This window comes from Filicampus tigris, chromosome 3 (assembly GCF_054856515.1).
Source record: "Filicampus tigris isolate MCC_2025a chromosome 3, RoL_Ftig_1.0, whole genome shotgun sequence".
NCBI classification, from domain to species: Eukaryota; Metazoa; Chordata; class Actinopteri; order Syngnathiformes; family Syngnathidae; genus Filicampus; species Filicampus tigris.
The window spans coordinates 10,897,842-10,922,897 of NC_141219.1; the positions used below are offsets into that span (position 1 = coordinate 10,897,842).

General features: G+C 38.6%; 2 protein-coding genes across 2 annotated transcripts; one reads left to right on the forward strand and one right to left on the reverse strand.

Annotated features, from left to right (window-relative positions):
• Nucleotides 1–4,629: 4,629 nt before the first annotated feature.
• On the reverse strand, nucleotides 4,630–9,112 carry LOC147149870 (uncharacterized protein F13E9.13, mitochondrial). Its single transcript, XM_086026408.1, has 6 exons — nucleotides 8,324–9,112; nucleotides 8,117–8,199; nucleotides 7,277–7,457; nucleotides 6,903–7,053; nucleotides 5,262–5,389; nucleotides 4,630–5,180 (listed from the first exon to the last, which is right to left on the reverse strand). The coding sequence occupies exons 1-6, from the start codon at nucleotides 8,394–8,396 to the stop codon at nucleotides 4,978–4,980; spliced, it is 819 nt and encodes a 272-aa protein (XP_085882534.1). The 5' UTR covers nucleotides 8,397–9,112; the 3' UTR covers nucleotides 4,630–4,977.
• Nucleotides 8,772–19,067, forward strand: ccne1 (cyclin E1). The gene is made up of 12 exons (XM_086026407.1): nucleotides 8,772–9,496; nucleotides 9,961–10,011; nucleotides 10,199–10,292; nucleotides 10,411–10,473; nucleotides 12,339–12,514; nucleotides 14,159–14,294; nucleotides 14,786–14,932; nucleotides 15,919–16,014; nucleotides 16,117–16,251; nucleotides 16,472–16,583; nucleotides 16,663–16,820; nucleotides 18,196–19,067. Exons 2-12 carry the CDS (start codon nucleotides 9,998–10,000, stop codon nucleotides 18,373–18,375), a joined length of 1,311 nt encoding a protein of 436 aa, XP_085882533.1. The 5' UTR covers nucleotides 8,772–9,496; nucleotides 9,961–9,997; the 3' UTR covers nucleotides 18,376–19,067.
• Nucleotides 19,068–25,056: the final 5,989 nt, after the last annotated feature.

The following is a 25,056-nucleotide window of genomic DNA, read 5'->3' on the forward strand; positions in this document are numbered from 1 at the left end:
CAAAGTGTGTCACGCGACGCCATTTTTACAATGCCCTAAAACCAACCCAGAAACCGGAAATGGTGAAAAACAGTTTAACACTACATAAGTGAGTACAAATATACATCATAATATTGAAATAAATCAGAATTAAAAATATTTGTGTCAATTTATAGAAATGATTGTCATAATAACTTGGCTAAAAATAATAATACAATAAAATCCACTGCTAAAAATCCTTTGGGGGGGTGTAATTCTACATATGAAAGATAACTCATGTCAGTTTTCACTCAGGATGAAGACGCTTGATATCATACACACTGAGTTTATGTGCTATGTGCAAGCTAAAAATAGACTTGAAAGTGTGTGCGGGTGTGCATGAGTGTACGTGTGTATAGGAAGTACAGTTAGGCATCAACAGATGGCGACGTTGGCATCAAACGACTTTTAAAGACTCGCTGCTTGGACCCCAGCCAAAGTTGTGTGTGCGTGCGTGTGCGTGTGTGTTTCTTTTACAGTATTCCGGAAATGGTCTTGCTTCCGGAGGAGATTCAACGTTTTATTATTCAGTTTTTATTTTTTCAGTTATTTTACATGTGGACACACGCACAAATGCCACACAATATATCTTGTGTGCGTGCGCATGCGTATGTGTATCCACATGTAAAATATCTGAAACAATAAAAATTTAATCGAATGAATCTCTTCTGGAAGCAAGATGCTTGGGACCATTTCCAGAATATTGTACATGACACACACACGCGCATACACACACTCACGCATATATACATTCTCCAATGAGTTATCGAGCAACTTTTTATAAAAAAAGTCTGTATTTCTGACAGTGACTCTCCTCTAAGTTTGGCCACTGAGTGAGCAGAGGTCAACTGCCACAGGAAGTAAATAAAACTGAGTGAATTTATAGAACGCATTATACAATTTCAATGTGTGGAGTTTGCATGTTCCCCGTGCCTGCGTGGGTTTTCTCCGGGTACTCCGGTTTCCTACCACATTCCAAAAACATGCATGGTAAGTCGATTGGACTCTCTAAATTCCCCCTAGGTGTGATTGTGAGTGCAAATGTCAGCCTGTGTGTGCCCTGCGATTGGATGGCAACCAAATATATATATATATATATATATATATATATATATATATATATATATATATATATATATATTTCACCATATATATATATTTCACCATATATATATATATATATATATATATATATATATGCACACACATACATGTACGCGTGCACGCAGACAGAAGGTGTAAGCAATTAAATGTGTTAAACCATCTGTCCACCAATTATTAATTCATACGCATTTTTGTTCAGCACACACACGGACTCACACTGTCAACCAATCAGCTGCTTTTTCTTTAAGTATTAGCCAATCAGCTCTTGTCAAACTAAGTTGAAAATATCCAAGGGAACTGTGTATGTTGTACAATTTGAAATGTTTTCAGGAAGAATGAATCTGTCAAACTTGTTTTGATCTGTTTGCAGTGCTTCATTTCTTTTTACACTTGTTTGACACATGTAAGTTAAGGTGTCAAAGTAGGGTTTCAAACCGATTGAATGTTGAATTTGAATGAATGTTTCATATTAGGGTTAGGATTTTAAAGTAGGGTTTGGATTTTAAAACAAAGGTTATGGTTTCAAAATAGGGTCTCAAGCCGAGGTTAGGGTTTTCAAGGAGGGTTTCAAGGCAGGCTTAAGGCTTCAAATTAGAGTTCCTTTCCATGCAAAGAGGTGTAAACAATAACTGGGGTGTCCAATTATGGTATCAAACCATTTTTGGGGTTTCAAGTCACGGTCAGGGTTTCAAATTACGGCTTTAAAACTGGGTTAAGGTTTCACATTAGGTTTAGGGTTTTAAATTAGGGTTGGAAGCCAACGTTAAAGTAAATGAGGTCATGTATGGTGTTTTAAATCAGAGTGATGATTTTTAAACTAGAGTTAGGCTTTTAAACAACTGTTAGGTTTTCAAATTAGGGCTTCGAGCCGACGTTCGAGTTTCAAAGTAGGGTTCCAATAATGTGGGACAAACGATTATTGTACTTTTGTGTCTTAATGTCAACTTAATGCCAAGGTCACACATACTTAAAACAACAGACAAAAAAAGCAACTGTATTGACACTTTCTTGCACACCAAATGAACACTTTGTTGTTTACTTGTCTTTTCAGATTTTGTTACCATCATCAACACAACATACACACACACACACACACATACGTACTCACAGCCACACACACACACATGCGAGAAGCAAGAGAGTCTACCTCGTCCTCCCAAATAAGTTCCATTCATCACTGGCTGCACTCTAATGTAACTAATACTTTACAATTAGACCAGACACCACACGCACGCACACATGCCATCCATCTCCCTTACCAGACACACACGCACACAAGCACACACACGCATACCCACACATGGGAAATAGACAATGCAGTTGCAGGAGGGTTTTACTAGAAACCTTTGAAAAAAAATGGACACTTACAGAAATGAAACCAAAAAAGCATTATTGAATTATTGGGGGAAAAAAATAAAAAGGGGGACACTTACAGAAATGAAACAAAAAAATGCATTATTGAATGAATTATGATTAATTATGAAATTATTGAATGGGTTACAGTTTTGTATTTTGCCTTCTCACACAAGCCATCATTAAATTGTTTGTTGACATGTTGAGGTTAAAACACTGGGAGGAGAAATTACCTGAGTTTATACATATATTTATATTATACTGTATTATATTTACCATATATATGGTCAGATTTACAATAATTTAATCAGAAGCCTAAATTTTAAAAATGCAAATAGAAAAAGCTCAAATTTATAAATAGAGCCATCGTTTTACTGTTGTAACAAGAAATGACATGACATGATAGTCATTGATACTTTGATATAGAACAAATATAAATGCACACATTAAAAAACAGACAACAAAAAGTGTGCAACTTGTGTAATGTATGGATGAAAACACGTGTGTAATGTATTCATAAATACAATAAAATGTGCATTTTTCATAAAATTATTAGTTCTTAAAATATGTTTAGAATATTTACTGCTTAACTTGTCTAAATGAACAAACACAAGCAAAATGTGAGCGCTTCAATGAGGAATGTTAGTCTATTGCTTGGTTTGTTACGCCACCTTGTGACGTACAAGGAGCACTGCATCTTACTGGTGGCACCGCTAGTAAACAAACCCTTACAAATCTTTTGACCAAGGCAGAGCCATTGAGAAAACAGACAAAGTGGCTTGAATTATGATTCTTGTCCTATCCCAGTGCTACTCGGGCTAGCACCCTGCAAATGTATTTTTTTTCAAGTTTTCATTCATCCTGGTCATTCATTCTCAGGGCATTGGCCAAAATTGCACAATTGAACTGTTCTGGTTGCCCTGGCTACCTGTACATCAGAAAACTTTGAGAATATTTGGAAAAGACCCTCGAAACTTACTATCATCTCATGCCTGCTAACATTTAAAGACACATTTTTAGTCACAGCCTAGTCCCAGACCGAGACTTTACAAAGACTGTGAATTTGCAAGACTACAACTAGATTCTCCATCATGGTCTTGGTAAAGTTTCTTATATACGGTTTTGTCGGAGCTCATTGGTTGTTGGTTGAGTCACGTCACTGGCAGTGACTCACTGCAAAGACTGAAAGACTTGTGATAATATCAAATATGTTTGATATGGTAAAGCCACCTAGCACTTACACTAAACTAACACTTGCCACCTGACACAAAACGACTGTGATGAAACTGTAACTCTTGTAAAACTCTAAAACTTCTCTCTGACTTTCAGGTTGGAGTCTGAGACTGTGAAAATTGTTATGTGTAAGGCCACCATTAGAAGACGAGCAGGCTTCATCACTTCATGCAGCAACCCGCTTGAGTTGGTGTGGAAAACCCGACGATTACTGCAGCTGCTCCAAGTTGGAGGCACGCCGCAGTGGCCCCACCACCGTAACTGGTATCCTTCTTAATAGGATGCAAAACGACAGTCGTTATGCATTGATGGGTTGTTGGGTGGAAAGTGCCTCATCAAAATTCCATTCAGTTGTAAATAAACAGGTATAGTTGAGATGCCTTAGCAAGTCAATAGAGACTGCATTTTTTGTTTTTCGTTGGAGGCAAAATGATCTTTGGAATGGAAGAAAGGACAGCATTGTGTGTGTTGTAAACCACCTACTCACTTTTGAGACGCTCTTTCCACTTTTAGTAGAAGGTCTCTCTCACTCCTCTGTGAAACCATATGTTTTGTCTGGCGAGATTACTGCATCTCCATTCTGTGTCCTCATATGAAAGCTCCTTTTCTTGTAAAATGCTATGTGAATGGGACATCGCTTCCTCCATAGCCATCCATTTTCTATATCACTAATCCTGTTGGTGGCGGGGCTGGAGCCTCTCCCAGCTGACATTCGGGCAAAAGGCAGACTACACTCCCCGATGGTCGCCAGTAAATCACTATAGGTGGGTAGAGTAGCAGCAAATTGTACTCAAGTTACTTCAGAACAATACAACTCAAGTAAAGGTAAAAAGTAGCTCTCCAAATATCCACTCAGAAAAACCTGCTCAAGTAGTAACTCTTGAGTAATTTCAGAGCATGAACAAAAACAAACAATAGGAATGTGAAAATTATATTTTATTAAGATATTACCCAAAATTGTCCCTTTAAAGGGGATGTTAGTTAGCACAACAAAACAAGAAAGTCGTTTACTGAAAACTTGCTCAGTTGTTTTTCTTCATATCTTTAAGATAGGGGAAAAGGAGGTACAATATGAGGCACTCATATTTCTTTGTTGTGAAATGGCTTGTTTGTTGCCTTGATATTTTGAGTTGACTCAACCTTTTTTACAGTGACCACAGAAGTCAGTCAAGTGTATCACTTAAGGCAACATGACTTCCTGTGTCTGCAAAAGCACAAATAAATCTACATTGGAGAGTCCAAGCAACCTCTACACAAACGCCATTCATTTTATTGCGCTGCGCTTCCTCTCAGGCGTCTCATCTTGGTCATGAAGTTGTTGACGCGCTGTGTGTTCAACTCGTTGCTCCACAAGCCGCCGTCCTTGAAGTGCGAGCCCACGATGAGGCCGTTGGCGTCGAGGTAGCGATACACGTTGTCGTGAGTCACACCCGAACCCATCAGAACCGGGAGACTCACCGCCTGCGTTACCTCTGAGCGGGTTGACAAGCACAGAATAGGAAGTGAGACTCAACCTGCATGAAGCGGACACAATGGAGGCGGTGTGAACGCACCGGTCAGTTCTTTGGGGTCGGCCTGGGCTCCCGTGGACGTTCCAGTCAGGATGAGTCCATCCGACAGGAAGAACTCGGCGGCTCGAGCCGTCTCCGCCACGCTCACGTCCGACGTCAGAGCGTGGGAGCTGTGGCCACGCGCGGCGTCACCACACACACAATCAGCTTTTTCTATCAATTCATTTGTATATGAATAATTACGTGTTTATTTATTTCTGCTAGCAACTACTGTTACATTTATATGAACTGTTTTTTATTTGTGTTTGTTAATTTCTAAAAATGTTCATGTTTTTATTTTGTCCATGTGTATTTATTTCAATTACATTTACAGTATTTAGTTAGTTGGTTAGCTAGTTAGTTACTTACGTATTTGTTTTTATTTTAAATGTTTAATTTTTAAATTATTTTAGCATTTTTTGTGCAATTTTTAGATGATTTTCTACACTTAAAAACGTTTCTGTAGAATTTACTCAATTTTGTATTGTCAAGTGGTTGTACAAAATATAATCATATGGATCCAGATACATTTTTAAGTAGACTATACATTTACTAAATAAATGTCTGGATCCAGATGATTTTGTTTTGTGCAACCACTTGACCGATTAAAAGTCAGTAAATTCAACACACAATTTTTTTCAGTTTATATGACTTGTTATTCATTGATTATGTATTATGTATTATTTATATTTCTGAAGTTGTATAGAATGTAACTTAATAACTACAATTTATTATTTATTAATAGCTGAAAATACATTTAAGATTATCACTTTTAAACCGTATTTATATCTATAATTAGGTGTGTATTTACAATAGTTGTATTTTAATTATTTTAAGTTTGTATAGTTTTCAAAATATACTGTATATTTTTTAATTTACTGATTTGTAAATTTTTTCATGTATTGATTTAAATTATGATTTTAGTCATTGTTTTAACTATACATTTGTGTTCACCAATTTTCTTATAGTTTATTTATTATTTTACATTATTATTTATTAATTTGCATCTATGTTTTAATTATTTTGATGATTATTGTTTAGTATTCATTGTTTATTCTTATAATTTGCATTTATTTATTAATGATTCATTGTTTATTTTTACAATAATTTCACATGTAATTATTTTTTATTACTCAGATTTTTATTTTTAATTTGTATGGATTTGTAAAAAATATTTATTTTACATTGTTTTACATGATTTATTTGTATAAATCTTCCTGTATTTATTTGAACTATGACTTACTCATTTTTTTACTGACACCTTTACTCATAACCATAAATAACCATGTATTTATGCATTTATAAAGTTTTGATTTGTATTCATTTTGTTCTATAGTTTTTCATGTACTTTAAATAGTGTTTATATCATTGTTTAAACATGATGATTTTGTGTACTGTATATATTTATAATTATGTATTTAGTGTGTTACACATTTTTAAATGTGTATGAATTTTCAAAATGTTTTTTATTTGTATACATTTTCATGTATTTATTTTTATAAACCTTCATGCCAAACCTTCCTTTTTTTAGTTGGTTTACTTTTTGCCCTCCATAATGCTTTACAAAAAGTGGCTTTGACAAGAGAAGTTCTGTATATCATATTCTTCTGTTTTCAGACATAATGTCACATAATAACAAGGTACCTGTGTTTCTTCTTGATGTCCGTGAAGATGAGGATGTCGTCCGCTCCGACGCTCTTGCGGTACCTCAGAAGTTCTCCGGCACAAGCGTGGACCAAACCCTCGTCAGCCACATGGGAAAACACAAAGCCCTCCGCCCGGATGAAGTGGGCACCTGGCAAAACAACAATGAAGACACATCAGCACACATGCTGGATTTACCGTACTACCAGAGAATTTATTGTTTGCTGATTCAAGCAAACCCTTAATTAACTCTATGATCCAAATGATAATGTTTGTAAATAACAGACACCATTACAGGTGGCTGAGAAGTGAGTGACTAACGCTGACCTGAATTGATTAGAATTTTCAAAAATTAAGCAAGCAAGAGAGATCACCTGATGCGAGAGCAACAGCGAGTGCCTGATGGTTGGCGGCAGACAGAATCTGTACACCGACGGGCATGGACGGACAGACATTCCTCACCGCCACGCACACGGATGTCATGCACGCGCTCACCTCAGGACCCGGGGACAGCAAGTACGGGACATCGTGCATGTTCTCCACTATCACACCGTCCTACAGATGCAAAGAAATAGTTATTACAAATATGTTTACAAACAAGACAAGATTAAATTAAAAGATACAAATCAACATGGAATTCCAATTTAAACACAGCATTAATGAAAACATAACACTAATGTGACAAAATATATGCAGTGGATGTAAAAGCCTACTAGAACATCTGAACTTCATTTGGAGTTAATCAAAGGTATTTGAAATGGTGACAAGGGTCTTCTGACTTCCTCTTAACACAAGTTTTAATGTGATTGGTCAGTTCTGAACACAACCACATCCCATTTATGAGGGTGTGCACGCTATTGCAACCATATCACCTCAGTTTATTTTTACTTTCCCTCTTGAAAATGTATCATTTTTATTCCAGTGAACTTGCACCGATTATGGTTCACAGAATTAGTGGAAAAGATTTTGTGACGAAATACCATGGTCTCGGTTTTTTTTTTAACAGTTGATATTTGAACAGGGGTCATAATCTGATGTAAAGTGTGATAATGTGTCCCAATGTTCTGTGTTCAGAACTCAAAGTGGCATGGAGTTGTTGAACAGAAGCGTACAAAGAATAGACCCAGGGGGTACTCTGCATGTGATCTGCCTCGTTCAGAAGAATACGAGTGGACGGGTTGCTATTTTGTGAGACGGAGCATGCTGCTGCTTACCAGACCTGCGTCGCGGTATATGCTTGCCTCCCTACATGCCGCTTCAATGATTTGGGACATTTTCCTGCATCCAAGTGCAGAGCCTGTCAAAACCAATAATTCCACATCATTTGTTTCCCCATAGGAAATAATAGAAATCGAAAATTTATATTCCAGTGTTGCAAAATTAATATAAGTACAGTAATGTAATAGATCAATAGATTTTACCTGGTAAAGCTTTAACGTGGATCATTCCAATAACGACACATTTTAGACGTCCGAAGAGGTCCAACCACTTCATGTTTATTACTTTGTGCTGTGTGAAGCAGCCAGGGAGCAAAGAACAACTTTTTTTCTTTTTGAAGAAAACCACTCGTCACGTGACCATCCCAAAGTTCACTGACCACATCCAACTAGCACAGAAAAATCAAGGCTAGAAAACGCTTTAATTTCTGTGAGGAGCAGTGTTGCTAATCAATGACTTACTGTTCTTAAAACAAATAAGTGGTTTATTGGGAAAATGTGTGTGTTATGTCACTCTTGCTAAAAGTTCCACATACATTTTAAAAGTAGGTCCTTTATGGAAATATATGTGCTTATGTAGTATGAAAAATTGCTAAATCCAGCAACAATAGTGCTAAATAGCTGCAATTGGGACGGCTACTAAAGGGGGGATCCACACGCTGTATCTGGCAACCCACGGCAGAAATAGGCGCCATGGCGAAAAAAGCCGCGAGCTAACGTCGTCCAACTTGACTGTTCAGCCGTGAAAGAACCATCGCGGTCGGCGTGACAGTCAGATACAATCTTCCCCAAGAGTCACTGAGCTGCTCCGCTGCGTTTGCAACCCACAAGACGGTCGTTTTTGTCTTAAACGGGGCGGAAAGTGCACTGACTCGGTGCTTTGTTTACATCTGACAGACTAGCCACGCGGTGCCGGCTACTTCCGCTTTGTAAGCCCCGCCCACGCAGCTGTCTCCTGGCCGTCACGCCTCCCTGCTTTTACCGGCCAAAATTCGCACCAAACTCCACTTTGGGAGACCCTCACCGCGCTTTTCAAACCTTCTCCCGAACCAAAGTGTCCGTTTCCCGGCGGTTGAGCGACGCGGCGGCGCGTTCCGAGGCGGAAGAAGATCGTCGGTAGGCGGAGAAGAACAAGTTTGAGCGCCAAGTTAAATCGCCTCCTCCCCGCTTGACGCGGCCGAGGCGCGCCCGCCTGCCGACCCGCTCATTGCGACCCACAGCCGGCCTGTTGTCACCACGCTCACGTGGAGCTCCTCCGAGACGACGAAAACCATCCGTCACCTACTTCATCGATGCACTCATTGATTCATTGATCGATCCATTTCATGATCGACATTGATTGTGACCGCGAGTGAACTTCAAGAGCAACATCTTGAGGTGAGTACAACGAGCTAATCCGGCTAAGTGTCGGATTTACACATTGTAACGACAAATAAAGGTCACAATAAGAAGTCTGGGTGCCTAACCGGATTATTTTAAATCCTTTTTGGAGTAGGTTTTGCTGTTAATTGTGCAATATAGTCCGCGTTGCAGCTGCGTCAGCCATGATGTATCGAGCCAGATGGCCAAAGTTTGTGAAAGAAAATGAACACCTTACCAGGACAAATACATAAAATAACACAATTTCCTGGATAGCTTGACGTGTTTTGTGACTTGATGTGGAGTTTGGTGAGCACATGTGTCGTTTATGGCCACTTTTGCCGACTCTAAAAGTCGGCAGTGTTCACGTTTGCCCGCCAGGACGAGCTGGGCTTTGTCAGCTGAGCGTGGGGGTTGGGAGTGTGCTCTTGTTGTCGCTTAAAACTTCAAAAAAATAACTTTAAAACACTTATTCTTTGCAGGTTTACTCCCCAGAAGACAACCCGCCTCGGGAGTAGAATGCTGGGAAGTCGGTGAGTGGTGTGAGTGCTCCCTTGTCCTGGGTTTACACTCCTCGTCAGCGCCAAAGTTTAGCCTTCTTGGCTAGTTAGCTTGTGGCTAAAGCAGCTTTTTCTCGTTTGTCGGAGCTCACCAGCGTGTCCAAGTCTCACTTTACTGACAACTCCGTGGTCTCCTGTGTCCAATTGACTTGTTTCCCAGGGAAGAAACTGAACTAGAAGCCGAGTGTGTTGCTAGCGAGGCGGCCAGCGTCAAGACGGCGAGGCCGAGAAAGAGGAAAGCAGATGTTGCCATTGTGAGTGGAGCCCCCTCTCCCTCACCCTCTCTTTCTGTTTATCTGAAAAAGAAACGCTCACACTTAGCAACACCTGATGCACGGAAGGTCTAACTAACATAGAATTATTTGATTTCAGTATTTACAAGACGTGGATGAGGACCAGGCACAGATGACCAAGAAGAAGCAGCGAGACAGTGAGGTAATACCTCAAGATCTGTGCAAGTGGTTCTCTCTTGGGAGACTGCCGAATTAAAGATTTGTCAAGTCAAGGGGGTCCCACTCAACAAATCAATTATGCTTTCCAGGCCATCAGACCCACATTTGACTTTCGCTTTTCTTTTCAAACAACATTTTCCACAGGGATCCATTTAATTTTCGAATCCTTCATTCCAGGATCAAACTATCACCAATCCTCGAACTGTATGCTTTCAATAGCGACATTTCAGCATTATTTATAGCCATAAATGGCAGTTGAAGTTTTACAATTGTGATTCAGCGTACATTTAATTTAGGGAAATAAAGATGAGTGATATGGCCTCAAATTTATATCACTTAAATTGAATCCACTCAGAGCAACAGTATATATTGTGCAATATTACTTTAAGTGGAAAAATTATGATTTCTGAATGGGTTGTATAATCCTTCAGCAATGCTAAATTACTTTCAAAAATAATGATTATGTCCCATTGGGAACTTCCGCAGTTTTAAAAACATAGCTGCTGACCAGGATTAGCTTCTCGTTTATCACTATAGTCGATTATATGCAAAATGCGTAGATTTCTGAACAGCAAAAATGATTTCCGTACTTTCATCTAATGATGTAGCAAAATCTATTCAAACCAAAGTAGAACCTCAATCCGTTCTATGGCACTGGTAGACTCTTTCCTGATGTGGTCACTGTTCAACACATTTCCTTTCGAGATCCTTTAAATTTGTAATATGCTCCTGTGGCAAACTACCATCAAAGTATTTAACAGTGCAAGTTTAATATTAATAATTGCCATAAAACCTTCAACTGTGTTTTTTTTAATTAAATAATGGTATTTTATTCATGCTTGATTTCTACTTTTGTTTACATACAAATGAGCACGTCACTCAAAGTCTGAAATTTGTACTAAATGACATTTGCAGTATTTCAGATTGATTGAAATTTCAACTGGGAACTTTGGAAATTGCAAAAACTTTCTTGGCAATTTTGGATTAGCATGTTGTTAGCATTAGAGCTGCGCTGTAGTTGGCTATATGGTAGCAAAATGTTAGCCTAATAGGACACTTGCCTATGGCGTTTTAAACAATTTTGAATGAAAAATAAATGCAACAAAAATAGTTTAGTCGCTTATAAAGATTAACAAAACCTTGATGTTTGATCATCTACATACACATGAAGGAACAAACATTTTTAGCATGCACATTGGTGTTTTTTATTGCTATAGTCACTGTAAGTCAAAAACGACTGCAATTATGCTGTCAAGGTAACAATAAGAATTTAATTTGTTCAAATAACGTAATACGCACCCCAAATTAACTTTCTGCAGTCTTCCTTCTGGCATGGACACAAAATGGCTTTTGGTCCAGAGGTATTACCCTAGCTGCGCCTGCGTAAAAAGAGTGTGAAGATTCAGTCAGTTTTCCATCCGTTTTGCTTGTTTAGGTTTGACCGGACCATTTGAATAGCACATCGTTAGTTTCTGAATTCCAAGCAGCCTCGAAGAATCCCAGTGAGACGACATTTGAACTATTCTACATAATTAGGGTCGTCCCAATTTGATCACTTGATTGGAAATTGGTTCGGATCATGTGATTTTCATTTGATCAGTATCTGCTAAGAAAGATAAGGTTTTTAAATCCTCTCAATTTTCAAAGATCTTCAGGTGAAATATTACTGATTCAGTCCAAATATAAACTGATTGTTTTTGGTTTTATTTTTTACATTTTTGTTTAATCAAGATGGGATATACAGTATACAATTTCTCAAGGTATCGAGTGAGTGGGCAAAAACATTCAATCGGGACGTCCTTCAATTGCATTCCAAAAGTCGCATTTCCCTGTGTTGTGTCCGTCAAGCCGGCGTGGCAGTCCGATGAGGGCGCGTACAGGAGTCCTCAGCGCGGGACGTCCACGCTGGACCGCGTGGACGAGCGTCAGCAGCAGATCACCTTGATCAACGCCGGCTTCCCGCACTACAACTTCACTAACGTCTTCACTACGCCTGTGCATTGTGCGCCGCTACCTGCGCTCTGGTCAGTACGCAATGTCACATTTACACTGCTGCACACACACGCGTACAAGTAGTGGAAGAAGCCATTTAAGTAGTAATAATACAGGTTCTTTGTACTTATTACTACTACAAGAAGTAGAATTAGATGTGGAAAGAATTTGGACTACAATTACAATTACTACTAGAAAGCAATATTATGACTTCTTAGACTACCACTACTACTTACAGTGTTTGTACTACTACCTCTTATACTACTAGTGTTTTTTTCTACTTGTATTACTATTACTTAGTTACTTATACATTTTATAGATTACCGCTCATTATGGTTTCTACACTATTACTCTAACAACCTAAACCCCTTGCAAAAAGTTAAGGATATTTGGCTTTTGAGTGAAATTTCAGGACGAGCCTAAAATGCATTCAAAGCTTTACAGGTGAACTTAATGTGACTTCTCTAAGGTTTTGAATGCACATGTCCAACTGTTAAATGTTTCAGTACTTTTTGCACAAGTTGCTGTTCTCTAACGAGGAGCTTAAGGGCAAAATTCACAACAGGTGTTTGATCCTTGAATCGATCAAAAAATTGGAGCTTGTGTTTAGTCGTCCTCATCATGCTATCCACATTTGGCCATTATGTGACCAAGACGATGCCTAACAATGGATCAATGGTACATCCCCATTGTGATGCTCCAAACAGGACGTTCTCAGATGGAAGTGGCCACTGAGCTTAGAGTGTCATCAGCAAGTTGCAACAAGATACGTTGACAATAAGTCGACTTGTGAACAGCATGAGACGTCGTTGTCAAACTGTAATTGATGCTCAAGGGCACATTATGAGTTATTGAGACGTTGACATTTTTTGTTTTGGCGTACCCACCATTGTTAACTTTTGTTTCAATGAATTGTTTGAGCTGAGGAAATAACCACATATGCTTCTACTTAAGTGCCCTACTTTCATGATATGTCACTGTAGCATGAACTTTTGACATTTTCCCTAAATTTCACCTGAAAGCTAAATATCCCAAACTTTTTGTGAGTCGTATATTAAACTACGTTGCGACTACATATTCTTCTTATACTACTGAACTTAAACTAGTATTTATACTTGGAACATTTGTATTTCTACTTCCTATACTCTCGATCTGTACTACTACTTAAACTAAATATTGTACTGTTTTTCATCTTAGTGCTATAACTTATTTTACTACTACTTTTGATATCGCTACTTGCACCAGTACTACTACTCATTACTACTACTATTTCATTTACCACAATTACGTCTTCTTCAGGTACTTCTAGTGTCACTATTCCTACTTGTGCCGCTACTAAATACTGCATCTGCGTACCTCTTTTTATACGACTACTGCTACTACTATATACAGTAACTTATACCATCTCTTGTAGTACAACTACTTGTGCGTCTCATACCAGTATGACTGATATACCTCTTACACCAACTCTTGTATGACATTTTCTTGTTCTACTACTTCTGATTCCATTAGTACATATGGTACTTTTTTTAAAATCAGAAACTACTGCTTCTCATACCACTTCTTCCTCAACCACTACTTCTACTCCTACTACCTGTGTTACCACTACTTATACTTCTCATATTACCACTGCATGTTATCCTGACATGTGTTTTCTTCCGCATGTTTGTGTTCAGCTGGGCGAGTAAGGACGTGGTGTGGAACAGCATGCTGGCCAAGGACAAGACGTACACGCGAAATGTCAACATGATGGCCAAACATCCTCACCTGCAGCCCAAGATGAGAGCCGTTCTTCTCGACTGGCTCATGGAGGTGAGTGCGGGGGGATTCGTTAATCGCGGGGCATACCAGTATGTTCCAGACCCGCAAAAATAAAAGCATCCAAGATTATTATGACGCACTTTTTAAAGTTTTCCTTTGCACCTGTTTTCAGTCTCGCACTTTCAAGAAATGGGAGACTATCTTATAATATCACTGAGGAATTGAAAATACTCTAAATAAGAAGCAGCGTAGGTTTGCTCCAAGTTAATTGTCGCTATCATTTGACGTTTACTCTAAAGCACACACATAACACAGAAGAGAGATTTAAACGCCAAAATATTCACCCAATATTTTAGCTAGCTAGCATATAATGCGAGACGCCACAGACAGGCTAATGGATATTGTCTTTGACAGCATCTTATGCGTCTGTCTTTATAGCAGAGGTGTGAATAAGGTACGACGATTAAGTGCTGGTTCACTGTACTGCAATTTATTTGAAATAGATGAAGTAATTGATGATGATGTTTTTCTCGTCTGTGGAGGTGAGCGAGGTGTACAAGCTCCACCGCGAGACGTACCACCTGGCTCAAGACTACTTTGACCGCTTCATGGCCACGCAGACCAACGTCTTCAAGTCCATGCTGCAGCTCATCGGCATCAGCTGCCTCTTCATTGCAGCCAAAGTTGAGGTACGCGCCGTATCATCCTCCGCTCCTATAATATACAGTACTGACTTGATCCAGTAGTAGTCATTTCATACATCATCAACTGCCTCATTATCACAGCCAAAGCCAAGGTACACATTACAATATCTTGCAACACGAGCTAAATTTACACAATCAAGTAGTGCTACTTTGTATACTACTATTTGTACGTTTCTAGGACCGTTTTTTTTCTCCTGATACTTTTTTCTGCAAATTCTGTTGCTACTGCATATGCTACTATTACTTATGCAAGGGGTACTACTTATTCTCATATTACTAGTACTTATTCTCATACAAACATCTTCTACTATCACTCGCATTATGACTACTACCGTATTTTCCGGACTATAAGTCGCTCCGGAGTACAAGTCGCACCAGCCGTAAAATGCATAATACAGAGGAAAAAACATGTATAAGTCTGATTTTGGGAGGAAATTGTGCGCTTAGTACACATCATTTCCACCGAGCTACAATGGTAACATTTAGCTAACATTCACACATGTAGCATACAAGAATGTGACAGTAAGATAACTTTAAACTCACCAAAACGGTTGTAGATCGATTAAATAAGTCTTTTATTTATCCCCGACCATGTAGAATGTTTCCACGTCTCCAAAAGTATTTATGTATTCGTTCGTAATTATGTCTTCGTCTCCTCCCTGCTCGGCTTCTTGCGTGTGTGGCTGCATGATGCAATACCCCAGCCAGAGGCAGTATTATTTGTACTACATATACTGTAACTACTTTGGGTACTTTTCCTACTACTGGTGCTTATACTACTTATGTTGCTAATGCTGCTAATACAACCTTTATATACTCTGCCTTACTGTACTTCTTATGCTACTAGTACAACTTAGTATTATAGTACTATTTGGGGAGATGTTTTTTAGTGTCTGATGCGCATGACGTGTATTACCGGGACATTCGTTATTTGAAGATGGCTCCAAGAACTCTTTCCTTTGCTTGGGCAGGAGATCTACCCTCCCAAAGTATACCAGTTTGCCTACGTGACAGATGAAGCCTGCACAGAGGACGAGATCCTCAGCATGGAGATCATCATCATGAAGGTGAGGGACACCGCGTTGCTGTGTGGTATGGCCAGCTTGTGACGCCAAGGTTGATTTTTATTTTTTATTTTATTTTTATTTTTTTGTCGTCGCCATGTTCAGGAGCTGAAGTGGAGTCTGAGCCCACAGACGCCCGTGTCCTGGCTCAACGTCTACATGCAGGTGGCCTACCTCAAAGAGTCGGACCAGTTGCTCATCCCTAAATACCCTCAGGCAACATTTGCTCACATCGCGGAGGTTAGACCATTACTTTTAGAATATATTGTATATTAGTCCAGTTCAGAATTACTTATTTTTTTTAGCTCTACATGAGACCAATCTTAAATTTGGATTATTAACATGCTGCAAAATGTTAAAACACATTGAAAAGAAATGTGTTTTTCTACATATGGTCAAGTATCATCATCATAGTTGGATATATATATTTTTTTTGTTGAATGCATTTTTGGGTGTGCAGCTTCTGGACGTATGCATGCTCGACATGCGCTGCCTCGAGTTCTCCAACGGCGTCCTGGCCGCCTCCGCCCTCTTCCACTTCTCGTCCCTGGATCTGGTAGAGAACGTTTCAGGTACGCTGAAGAACCCTCGTCCTCACCCCTCCGCTCTGCTGGCTCGCCAACCGTCGCCTTTTTTTTTTTTAATGTGTAGCATTAAAGACGGTGGAGCTGGAGGAATGCGTACGGTGGATGGTGCCGTTCGCCATGGCGCTGCGGGATTCGAGCGGCTCGCCCATGAAGACTTTCGTCGATGTGGCTGCAGAAGACATGCACAACATACAGACACATGGCCCCTACCTGACGTGGTTGGTAAGTGCACTTCCACTCCCATAGACCAGTGTATGTGAGCAGCAGCAAAAAATGTTTTGTACTATCAAACTACATGCATCTATAAATAGTCCATATACATATGTACAGTAAGCAGTTTGTGAAATAAACACCAGCGTTTGGAACTACATTAGCAGCAGCAAAAATAGTCAGCAGTGATGTTCATATACCCTTAAAAACAATACAACTAGATACTGTACTTTAAATATATGCAGTTTATCAAATAAACACCAGCAACATTAACTACAGTGCATTGGGCATGGTCTGTTTACGGGTTGACAGCTTACCATGGATTTAAAAAGTCAATGTTTTAACAACTGCTAATACTACCACTGGTCAGGGACTCCTAAGCGGGTTTCTCTCAGAGTTGAGTAAACAGCCACCTCTTTGTGGTTAATTGCCTCAATTACTTGTTTCTTTTTTCCTCCTTCTCGGGAAGCAGGGAGGGATGAGCAGTTACGCATGTCGGAGGGAGGGAGCAAACCGAAAGAAACATTGCAAATATGGATGCATTGTTGCTTTGTTGATTTAAAAAAAAAAAATAAATAAATATAATAATAATAACTGTGCTATCGGGTACTAGTTAGCCCCAAGGACAATATGAGTACGGGTCTTTTCTAAAAAATAACTCACCAGTGATATTTTTGCTCACGGTAATCATACCATCAGAATCTAATATTGGCCAATGCCTACTATACCTGTGGACAGCAGCAATAATCTGCAACATTTTTTTTTAAATAAGAAAAAAAAATGAACAAATAATACATTGAAAATACATGAACAAAAAATAACCTAATAAAAATAATATACAGCTCTTCAGAAAAAAATGAGGCATTGTGAAATTATATATTTTTTAATCTTTCTATATACATATGCTTGAGTAAAATTTTTGTTTTATTATATAAAATGCTGACATGACATATTCAATATACATTTTTTTTTCCAGTTAGCCCAATGAGTCTCAAACCCTTTACATCAAGAACCACACCAATAAAAGCACCACTCTTAAAATGCAGTTACGTGGTGGGCTACTTCATACTGAAATACACCTGAACTGCACTTAACAAATGTACTGTGCTAGGTTTAAGCCATTACGCAGAGTTTGGACATTAACACTGTGCTTAAATATAGGAAACTGATGCACAGTTTGATCATGCCACATACCGCTCATGTCCCACTTGGTCTTTTTTTTTTTTGTCCTCTCCTGAGCTGTATATAAAACAAAAGAGCAATAAGATAATTTTATTTAAAAAAAAAAAGAAAAAAAAGACCAACATGACAATGCGTAAGAATCGGCTTCCGCCCCGCGTGTGGGTGGTTCCTTCGTTCACGCGCCCCGTCTCCCATTTCGGCTCAGGAGAAGGCATCGTCCTACCAGGATGCGGACCTGGAGCGTCACCGCGGGTGCCAGGTACCGTCCGGCGTCCTCACGCCCCCTCTCAGCAGCGAGAAGATGGCCGAAAAGCCAGACGACGCCGGCACTATGCTGCAAGTGCGACCTAGGATGCACGCGGCTGATTGGACGCTGGCCCCATAGTCAACTTTTTTTGGGTTGGGGGATGGAATTTCTCATTTCTAAGGAATCTTTTGGGACAGGACGGCAACCTTTTTTGGTGGATTTTTTTTCATCCTCAAGTGCCAGTCACAGGACATCTTTTATTTAACGCAAGCTTATTTTTACAAACCATTAAAAAAAAAAAGGGCCCACGGACACGGACTGTTCCTGGAGTCTGGAGACTCTGTGCTGCTACACAGCCGGGCTATGCATTGTGTGTGTGTGTGTGTGTGTGTGTGTGTGTGTGTGTGTGTGTGTGTGTGTGTGTGTGCGCGCGTGCGCGCGCGTGTGTGTGTGTCAGTGGCTTTTTTTTTTTTTTTTTTTTTTACCGGAGGGACCATTCACTTGGCTAACAAAGGAGCTGAGCAGGTCGAGCTTCAGAAGCTCAACTCCACCACTCGCAAAAAGTTGGATGTTGGGCTTTGATTTGTCTCAGTGTGACGCCAGCATGTTGCAACAGAGAGACTGGAAGAGGCACAGAGAGGAGGTTCATGGGGAAATTTCACCCTCAAGCCCAATATCCCGACCCTTTATGTGAGTGAGTCGTGTATTTTGATTGTATTTAACAAGAACCTTTAGCTTCCCCACCCTGAATCTAACAACCACCCAAAAATGTCTGTGTGACTTTTTTTAAAAATCAAATGCTGCTACATATTTTTCATTAAAGTTGTTTCTCAAGATGCTTGTCTGTGGCTTGTGAGCTTGTGGAAAAACTTTGACTCCAAAATATGGCTTGAAACTTCTAATATTATGACTTGAATCTTATATTATGACTTGAATTTTCGAATATGACTTGAATCTCAAAAGTTTGCCACTTTTTTTCTTAAAAATATTCAACTTAATACTTGAGAAGATTATAATATACTGTATTTTTGGGGGGTAAAATTATTACTTGGGGCTTTGCACTGGAAAATCCACTTTTTCTTGTGTACAGACTTAATTCACATGAGTTTGTAACTTTTAATACATGTTAGTTTTTAGCTCAATTAAATCTCTCCTCCCTAAACAGTTATTGCGTTAGGATTGCAATTTCAATGTAAAATGTATGATCTAAAATATATCAGACCTGATTCTTGAAAATATAGGACTAGTTGTTTTTTTTCTCTATTTTCCTAAAAGTACTATTTGTTTTAAAATGTTTTTTTCTTTTAAGATTACGCCTCAAGTGTTTTAGTGTATTTTCTGTTCCATTGTTACATCACAACCTCAAATTAAAATATGCCTTTAAAGGAAAAAAAGTCTTAAATATAAAAATGTGGGTCCTTAGTCTCAATAGAATGGACTGAAGCCTCAAATTGGTAGCGTTGTCTGCTGAAGAGCAACTCTGTCACCCTCTTTTGGCTGCTGAATGCATTGCAGACGGGGACGATGTCAACTTTCTTTGCTTCCCATTGTACCACCTCGATAGTATTAATTCCTTAAAATAAGTAAAATTAGTAATCAAAATTATGAATGTATACAAATTTCATACTGAATTGTACTGTTGCAATAGTACAGTATTATGAAATAGTTACAATATTAAGAATATCTAAAAAGTGTAACATGTAAGTTCAATATTAATGAAATAATACAGGCAGAACAAAATACAATATATTGATCATAAAATAAGTAATTCGTAAAATTTGTAAATCTGAAAAAACATTTAACTTTGATTTCTCTGAAGATTCGCTCACATTCTGAATTGTACTACCTCAATGGTAAAAATGATTACAAAAAATACAATTAAAAAAGCAAAATATTAAAAACAATGTCGTGATTTACATCTTAATTACAATACCATGGAAGAAAATACTACAAAATACATAATCAGGAAATATTACAATGATATAATGATAATCATGAAATATGTCATTTCACCAAATATATAACAAGTGGTGGGCATTTTACAAAATTTTGCTGGTCTGTCATCGGCCTGGGTACCCGTCCGTCATTCGTCTCACGGGTGAAAATCCACTTCAGACAGTGCTTAGTCTGTCATTTTTAAAAAGTGTCTTGTCAGTTGTCAGGAAAACTGGTGTCCGTCAGTGACGGACTGATGGACTGGTCCGTCAATTTGATGGAATGCCCACCTCTGTATGTAACCATAAATAATGTAAAAATAAATGGTAAATTACAACTCGATTTTTTGACTGAAGATTTTCTGACATTGACTTGTACTACCGCAATATTTTATATATGTTATTCATTTGTTCATTTTAAATGAATAATATATACACTAATACTGTAACGTGTTTTTAAATAGTCATCCATATATAATACCATATTTATGACATGACTTGACTGCTTATTTGACGATGACAATGCACCCCTTCGATGTTTGGCATGGCACTTGCTCATAATTGGACTTTTTTAATTCACCGCCAACCAGACACGTCCAGCGGCGGTTGCGAATGTTGTCACTGTGTTTGTGTTTGGTTTGCATGAATCATGGATTGTTTCATGAATGCACGTCCTCTCGATAGTGGTGGTAAATTGCCGCACTGAGAAAGAAAAAAAAAAAAAAACATTTAGGGAACAAAGACAGGTGCACTACTGTTTGCTGTCAAGCCAAATGTCCCCAAACGTCTATTTGGTCCTCTCCTTCGACACTTTTTTTTTTTCTTTTTTGGCTTTTTATAAGATGATACTGAGGTGGCCTTCCCGCTTGTGTCACCACTTTTGTGTTGAGATTGAAGTAAAAAAAATGGATGTTGTTCTCATAAAATGTACTTTTTCGTACTAACTTTGTCTCAAATAAATAAATAAGGCAATACATTTGTATTTAGTCAAAATACAGTGATTGTCAAAAGTCTGTATTTTATGAAATAGGCAGGAGCAGAGGTGTTTTTCATTTTCATCTCGAGCTAGACACTTGATACTGTACGTCACTTCATTTTTATTCTCACGGAATTATGAGTTTTTTCTGAAAAAAATTTTTCTGGATCAATCCCACATGCTGGCATTTTACTCACAGCATTCTGACGACACTCCCATATATATATGTATATATATATATATATATATATATATATATATATATATATATATATATATATATATATTGTTTTTTGAGGATCAAAATGACTTTTCCTCCTTGACGTATGAAATAATCTTGTATTTCTTCTCGATCAATCCCACTTTCTTCTTGAAAGAAATCGACATTTTCCTCTTCAGGTTCTGATGTTATTCTCTTATGATGCTGATGATATTCTCATAAAATTGCCTTTTTTCAGGATCAATCTGAATTTTTCCTTGTGAAATACCACATTCTCGTATTTCTTCAGGATCAATCCCATTTTCTTCTTGAAAACGGGACATTTTCCTCATGAGATTCTGACCTCAGTCTTGTAGGATGATGACTGTATTCTCACAGGATTCTGACGGTATTCTCATAAGATTGCCTGTTTTCAGGATCAGTATGCCTTTAATTACTTGATGAAATACCACATTCTTGTATTTCTTCAGGATCAATCCCACTATTTTTTTGAAAATGTGACGTTTTCCTTATGAGTTTCTGACGTTATTCATGTAGGATTCTGACAATAATCTTATAAACTTGCCTTTTTTAGGATCAATATGATTTTTTTTTTGAAGGACAAAAATTGATTTTTTTTCCGGATTACAACCATTCTAATAAGAGTCTAATGTTATTCTTTTAGGATTGTCTCTCTCTCTCTCTCTCTCTCTGTCTCTCTCTCTCTCTCCCTCTCTTTCTCTCTCTCTCTTTCCCTCCCTCTGTATATATATATATATACATGTTTTTAAAGAAAGATGTTATTCTCATCTTATTTTGGGATCAATCCAACTTTTTTCTTGACCGAATATTAGTCTCGAGTTAGTCTCATAAAATTCTCTTCAATCTCATGAGATTATTGTTTTTTTTCTCTTCCTGACAAAATATGTTCTCGTCCCCAAATGCTTTTCTACCTTTTCACATTTGGAATTTTTTTTTTTCAGCAATTTCTTGATGACGCGGCGTGATTGGAAGATGCTGACTTTCCCATTTCACTCAAGTCGTCTTTCTTATTCCTTGGCGCTCGTCTTTTTTGGAATGCAATTGTGTTTCCCTTTTGTGTGCCGCTTTGCATACACTCTGTGTGTGTGTGTTGTACTTAAAGGTGGTAACAAAAGGTGCACGGTGTGTTTTGACAGCCAAAGATTTGCATTGCTCGGCTCCTGTAGAAAAGAGCAGATTGGATCTTTTGGGATTGGGATGCATTTATGAAATTCCTATTTTGGTATTTTTTTCTTTACGATTTAGCCAGCAGTAGTCAGACAGACGTAGATTGTTCCTGCGAGGAAAGGAAGCGAAGGGCGAGCGAGCGTGTTTTCCGAGATAAAAGACAGCCGGGTGTAATCCTTATTGACACGGCGGGGAGCGCTTAAGTCACGCACACATCGTTGGGCCGCCTTCGCCTCAGCGTCCCGATGCCTTCTCGGGCAAAGATTTCCCGACAAGATTGTTTTCAAGGCATTGATGAGCCACTCGTAAGTGTCTGGGGGTCTCCTTTGTGCGACTTGTGGAACCGTCTTTGTCAAATGCACTGGGTTAGCATTAGCGGAGCCATTTAGCCGGAGGATGGCTATGCTGACTCAAATTTTGAAAAAAAAAAGTGAAGTGAGAAAAGACGACTTTCGTCGACAATGGTCCCGAAACAGAAAACACGGTGTTGTTTTGTAGATTTTATTTTTTACCTTTACAACTATTGGCATATAATATTTTTGGGGGTGATTGTGCTATGAGATTGATTTTATTCTTGTGAGTGTACAACTTTTTAAGAATGACTTTTTTTCCCATGAAAAACGTTGTTGTGAGATTATAATTATATATGGATGGATATGTTATTTCATATTTGAAAAAAATCCATGAAAATTCCAAAAATATTTTAATGATATTAAAGATTTTCTTTCCAAAGAAATAAAGAATAAACATTAGTCTCATAACATTGATACTATTGACTCTAAAACTAAAATAACTATTCTCATTTACATTGTCTTTTTCTGGATAAATACAATTTTTTTCTCTCTGAAGAATAGGTTTTTATACTCCTCCAATTCCAACATTTTAAGATTCTAACTTTTTCTTTTTTTTTTAATCCCATAGATGTTTTCTTCAAAATTTACTTTGTTCAACATGTTATGGATAACTATAATTTTCCCCCCTGAAATCAACACAGTACTATTATATTCTGTCTTTATTCTCATGGCAATTTTAGTATGGTGGCCTTAGAACTCTGTTGTAGTCGGGCCACTCGAACAAGATGTAGTAGTAGGGCCACTGGAACAATAGAGAAAAGAAAAACCCACACTTTACCATGGACCCTCCTCCCATCCATCGATCAGCGGCGATTGTTGAACTCCTAGACCCCCCCCCCCCCCCACACACACACTAATCATGCCTGCTTGCCTATTATTGTTTTGATGTGCTCTCCTCACTCAGCCTGTTGCCATGGCACTGGAGATGGCAATTGAGCGCCGTGCTTAATGATGTCTTGGATCATCGCCTGCCTGTCAGACCACTCCCCCCCCTCCCCCCCATAACCCCAACACGCACACACACACACATTTTTGTATTAGTGAGGATGGACAACCGCCGTGAACCCCCCCCACCCCCCCACACACACACCCACCCCAATCCATAATATTCTACATTGCATGAAATGGCGTCAACGCTTCACTGCATCCTGGCTGCCATGGTAACCAAATTACTGTATTACCATCATGATAAATGTGACTGGGGCATAATATACATGCTAACAATGCTAAATATGTTAGCATCACTTTAATTATTCTTACTGTCTGTCTGTCTATTCCTCCATGCTAAAGTCTAATAACATGCGACTTGATGGAGATGAACGCCCGCCTCCTCCTTTCCTTTTATGTAAATATGGATTCAGACATCGTTATGACTGTTTATTGATCAGCCTTCCTGGAAAACACACACACACGCCACTTAAAATTCTTTTTTTTTTTTAACGCGGGGTTTTAAACTCACTAATCGTCATTCTGGAACTGCGATACTAGCGCTATGCTACTCACTGCTGCTGTACTACCAGAAATACTAGTTAGCGCCACACAAGATATTGTTGAGCGCCATCATCACAATGTACACAACATGTGTGCGGTAGTCACATGATACCGATGTTACGCTAAAGTCTGCCAGCACTATTAACCTGCTCAATACCACAGCACGTTTAAATACTGGTAGACCTAATTACTCTTATACCTCTGTGGGGGGAGAGTTTGTGCAAGTGAAGGTTTAGTCGGACTCACCGATGGACGGCCGTTTGAAATTAGAATTCGAAATTTGAGATCTTAAAATCTAATAATAAAAATAATATGTTAAGTTGTTGTGCGAAATGTAGGTTATGAGCACTTTGTTTCGTCAATGTTGATGAGTTAGTCATCCTGGGACTGGTCTTGTTCGTCTTCCTCAGAGTGGCAAGTGTCAGGAAATATTTACGAGCCATGCCTTGAATACACACACTATTAATAATTCAATCTGCTTTATTCCCTGCTCATGATTATGCCCGATGAATATTTGATATTCTCACAAAGACAAAAGGATCAAATTCAACTTTGACAAAGTCTTTCATCATTTCTGTGGTGTGTGTACTTATGTGTGTGTGTGCGCGTGTGTGTGCGTGCGCGCATGTATGCTTGTGCTACCTGCATCAACCCTCA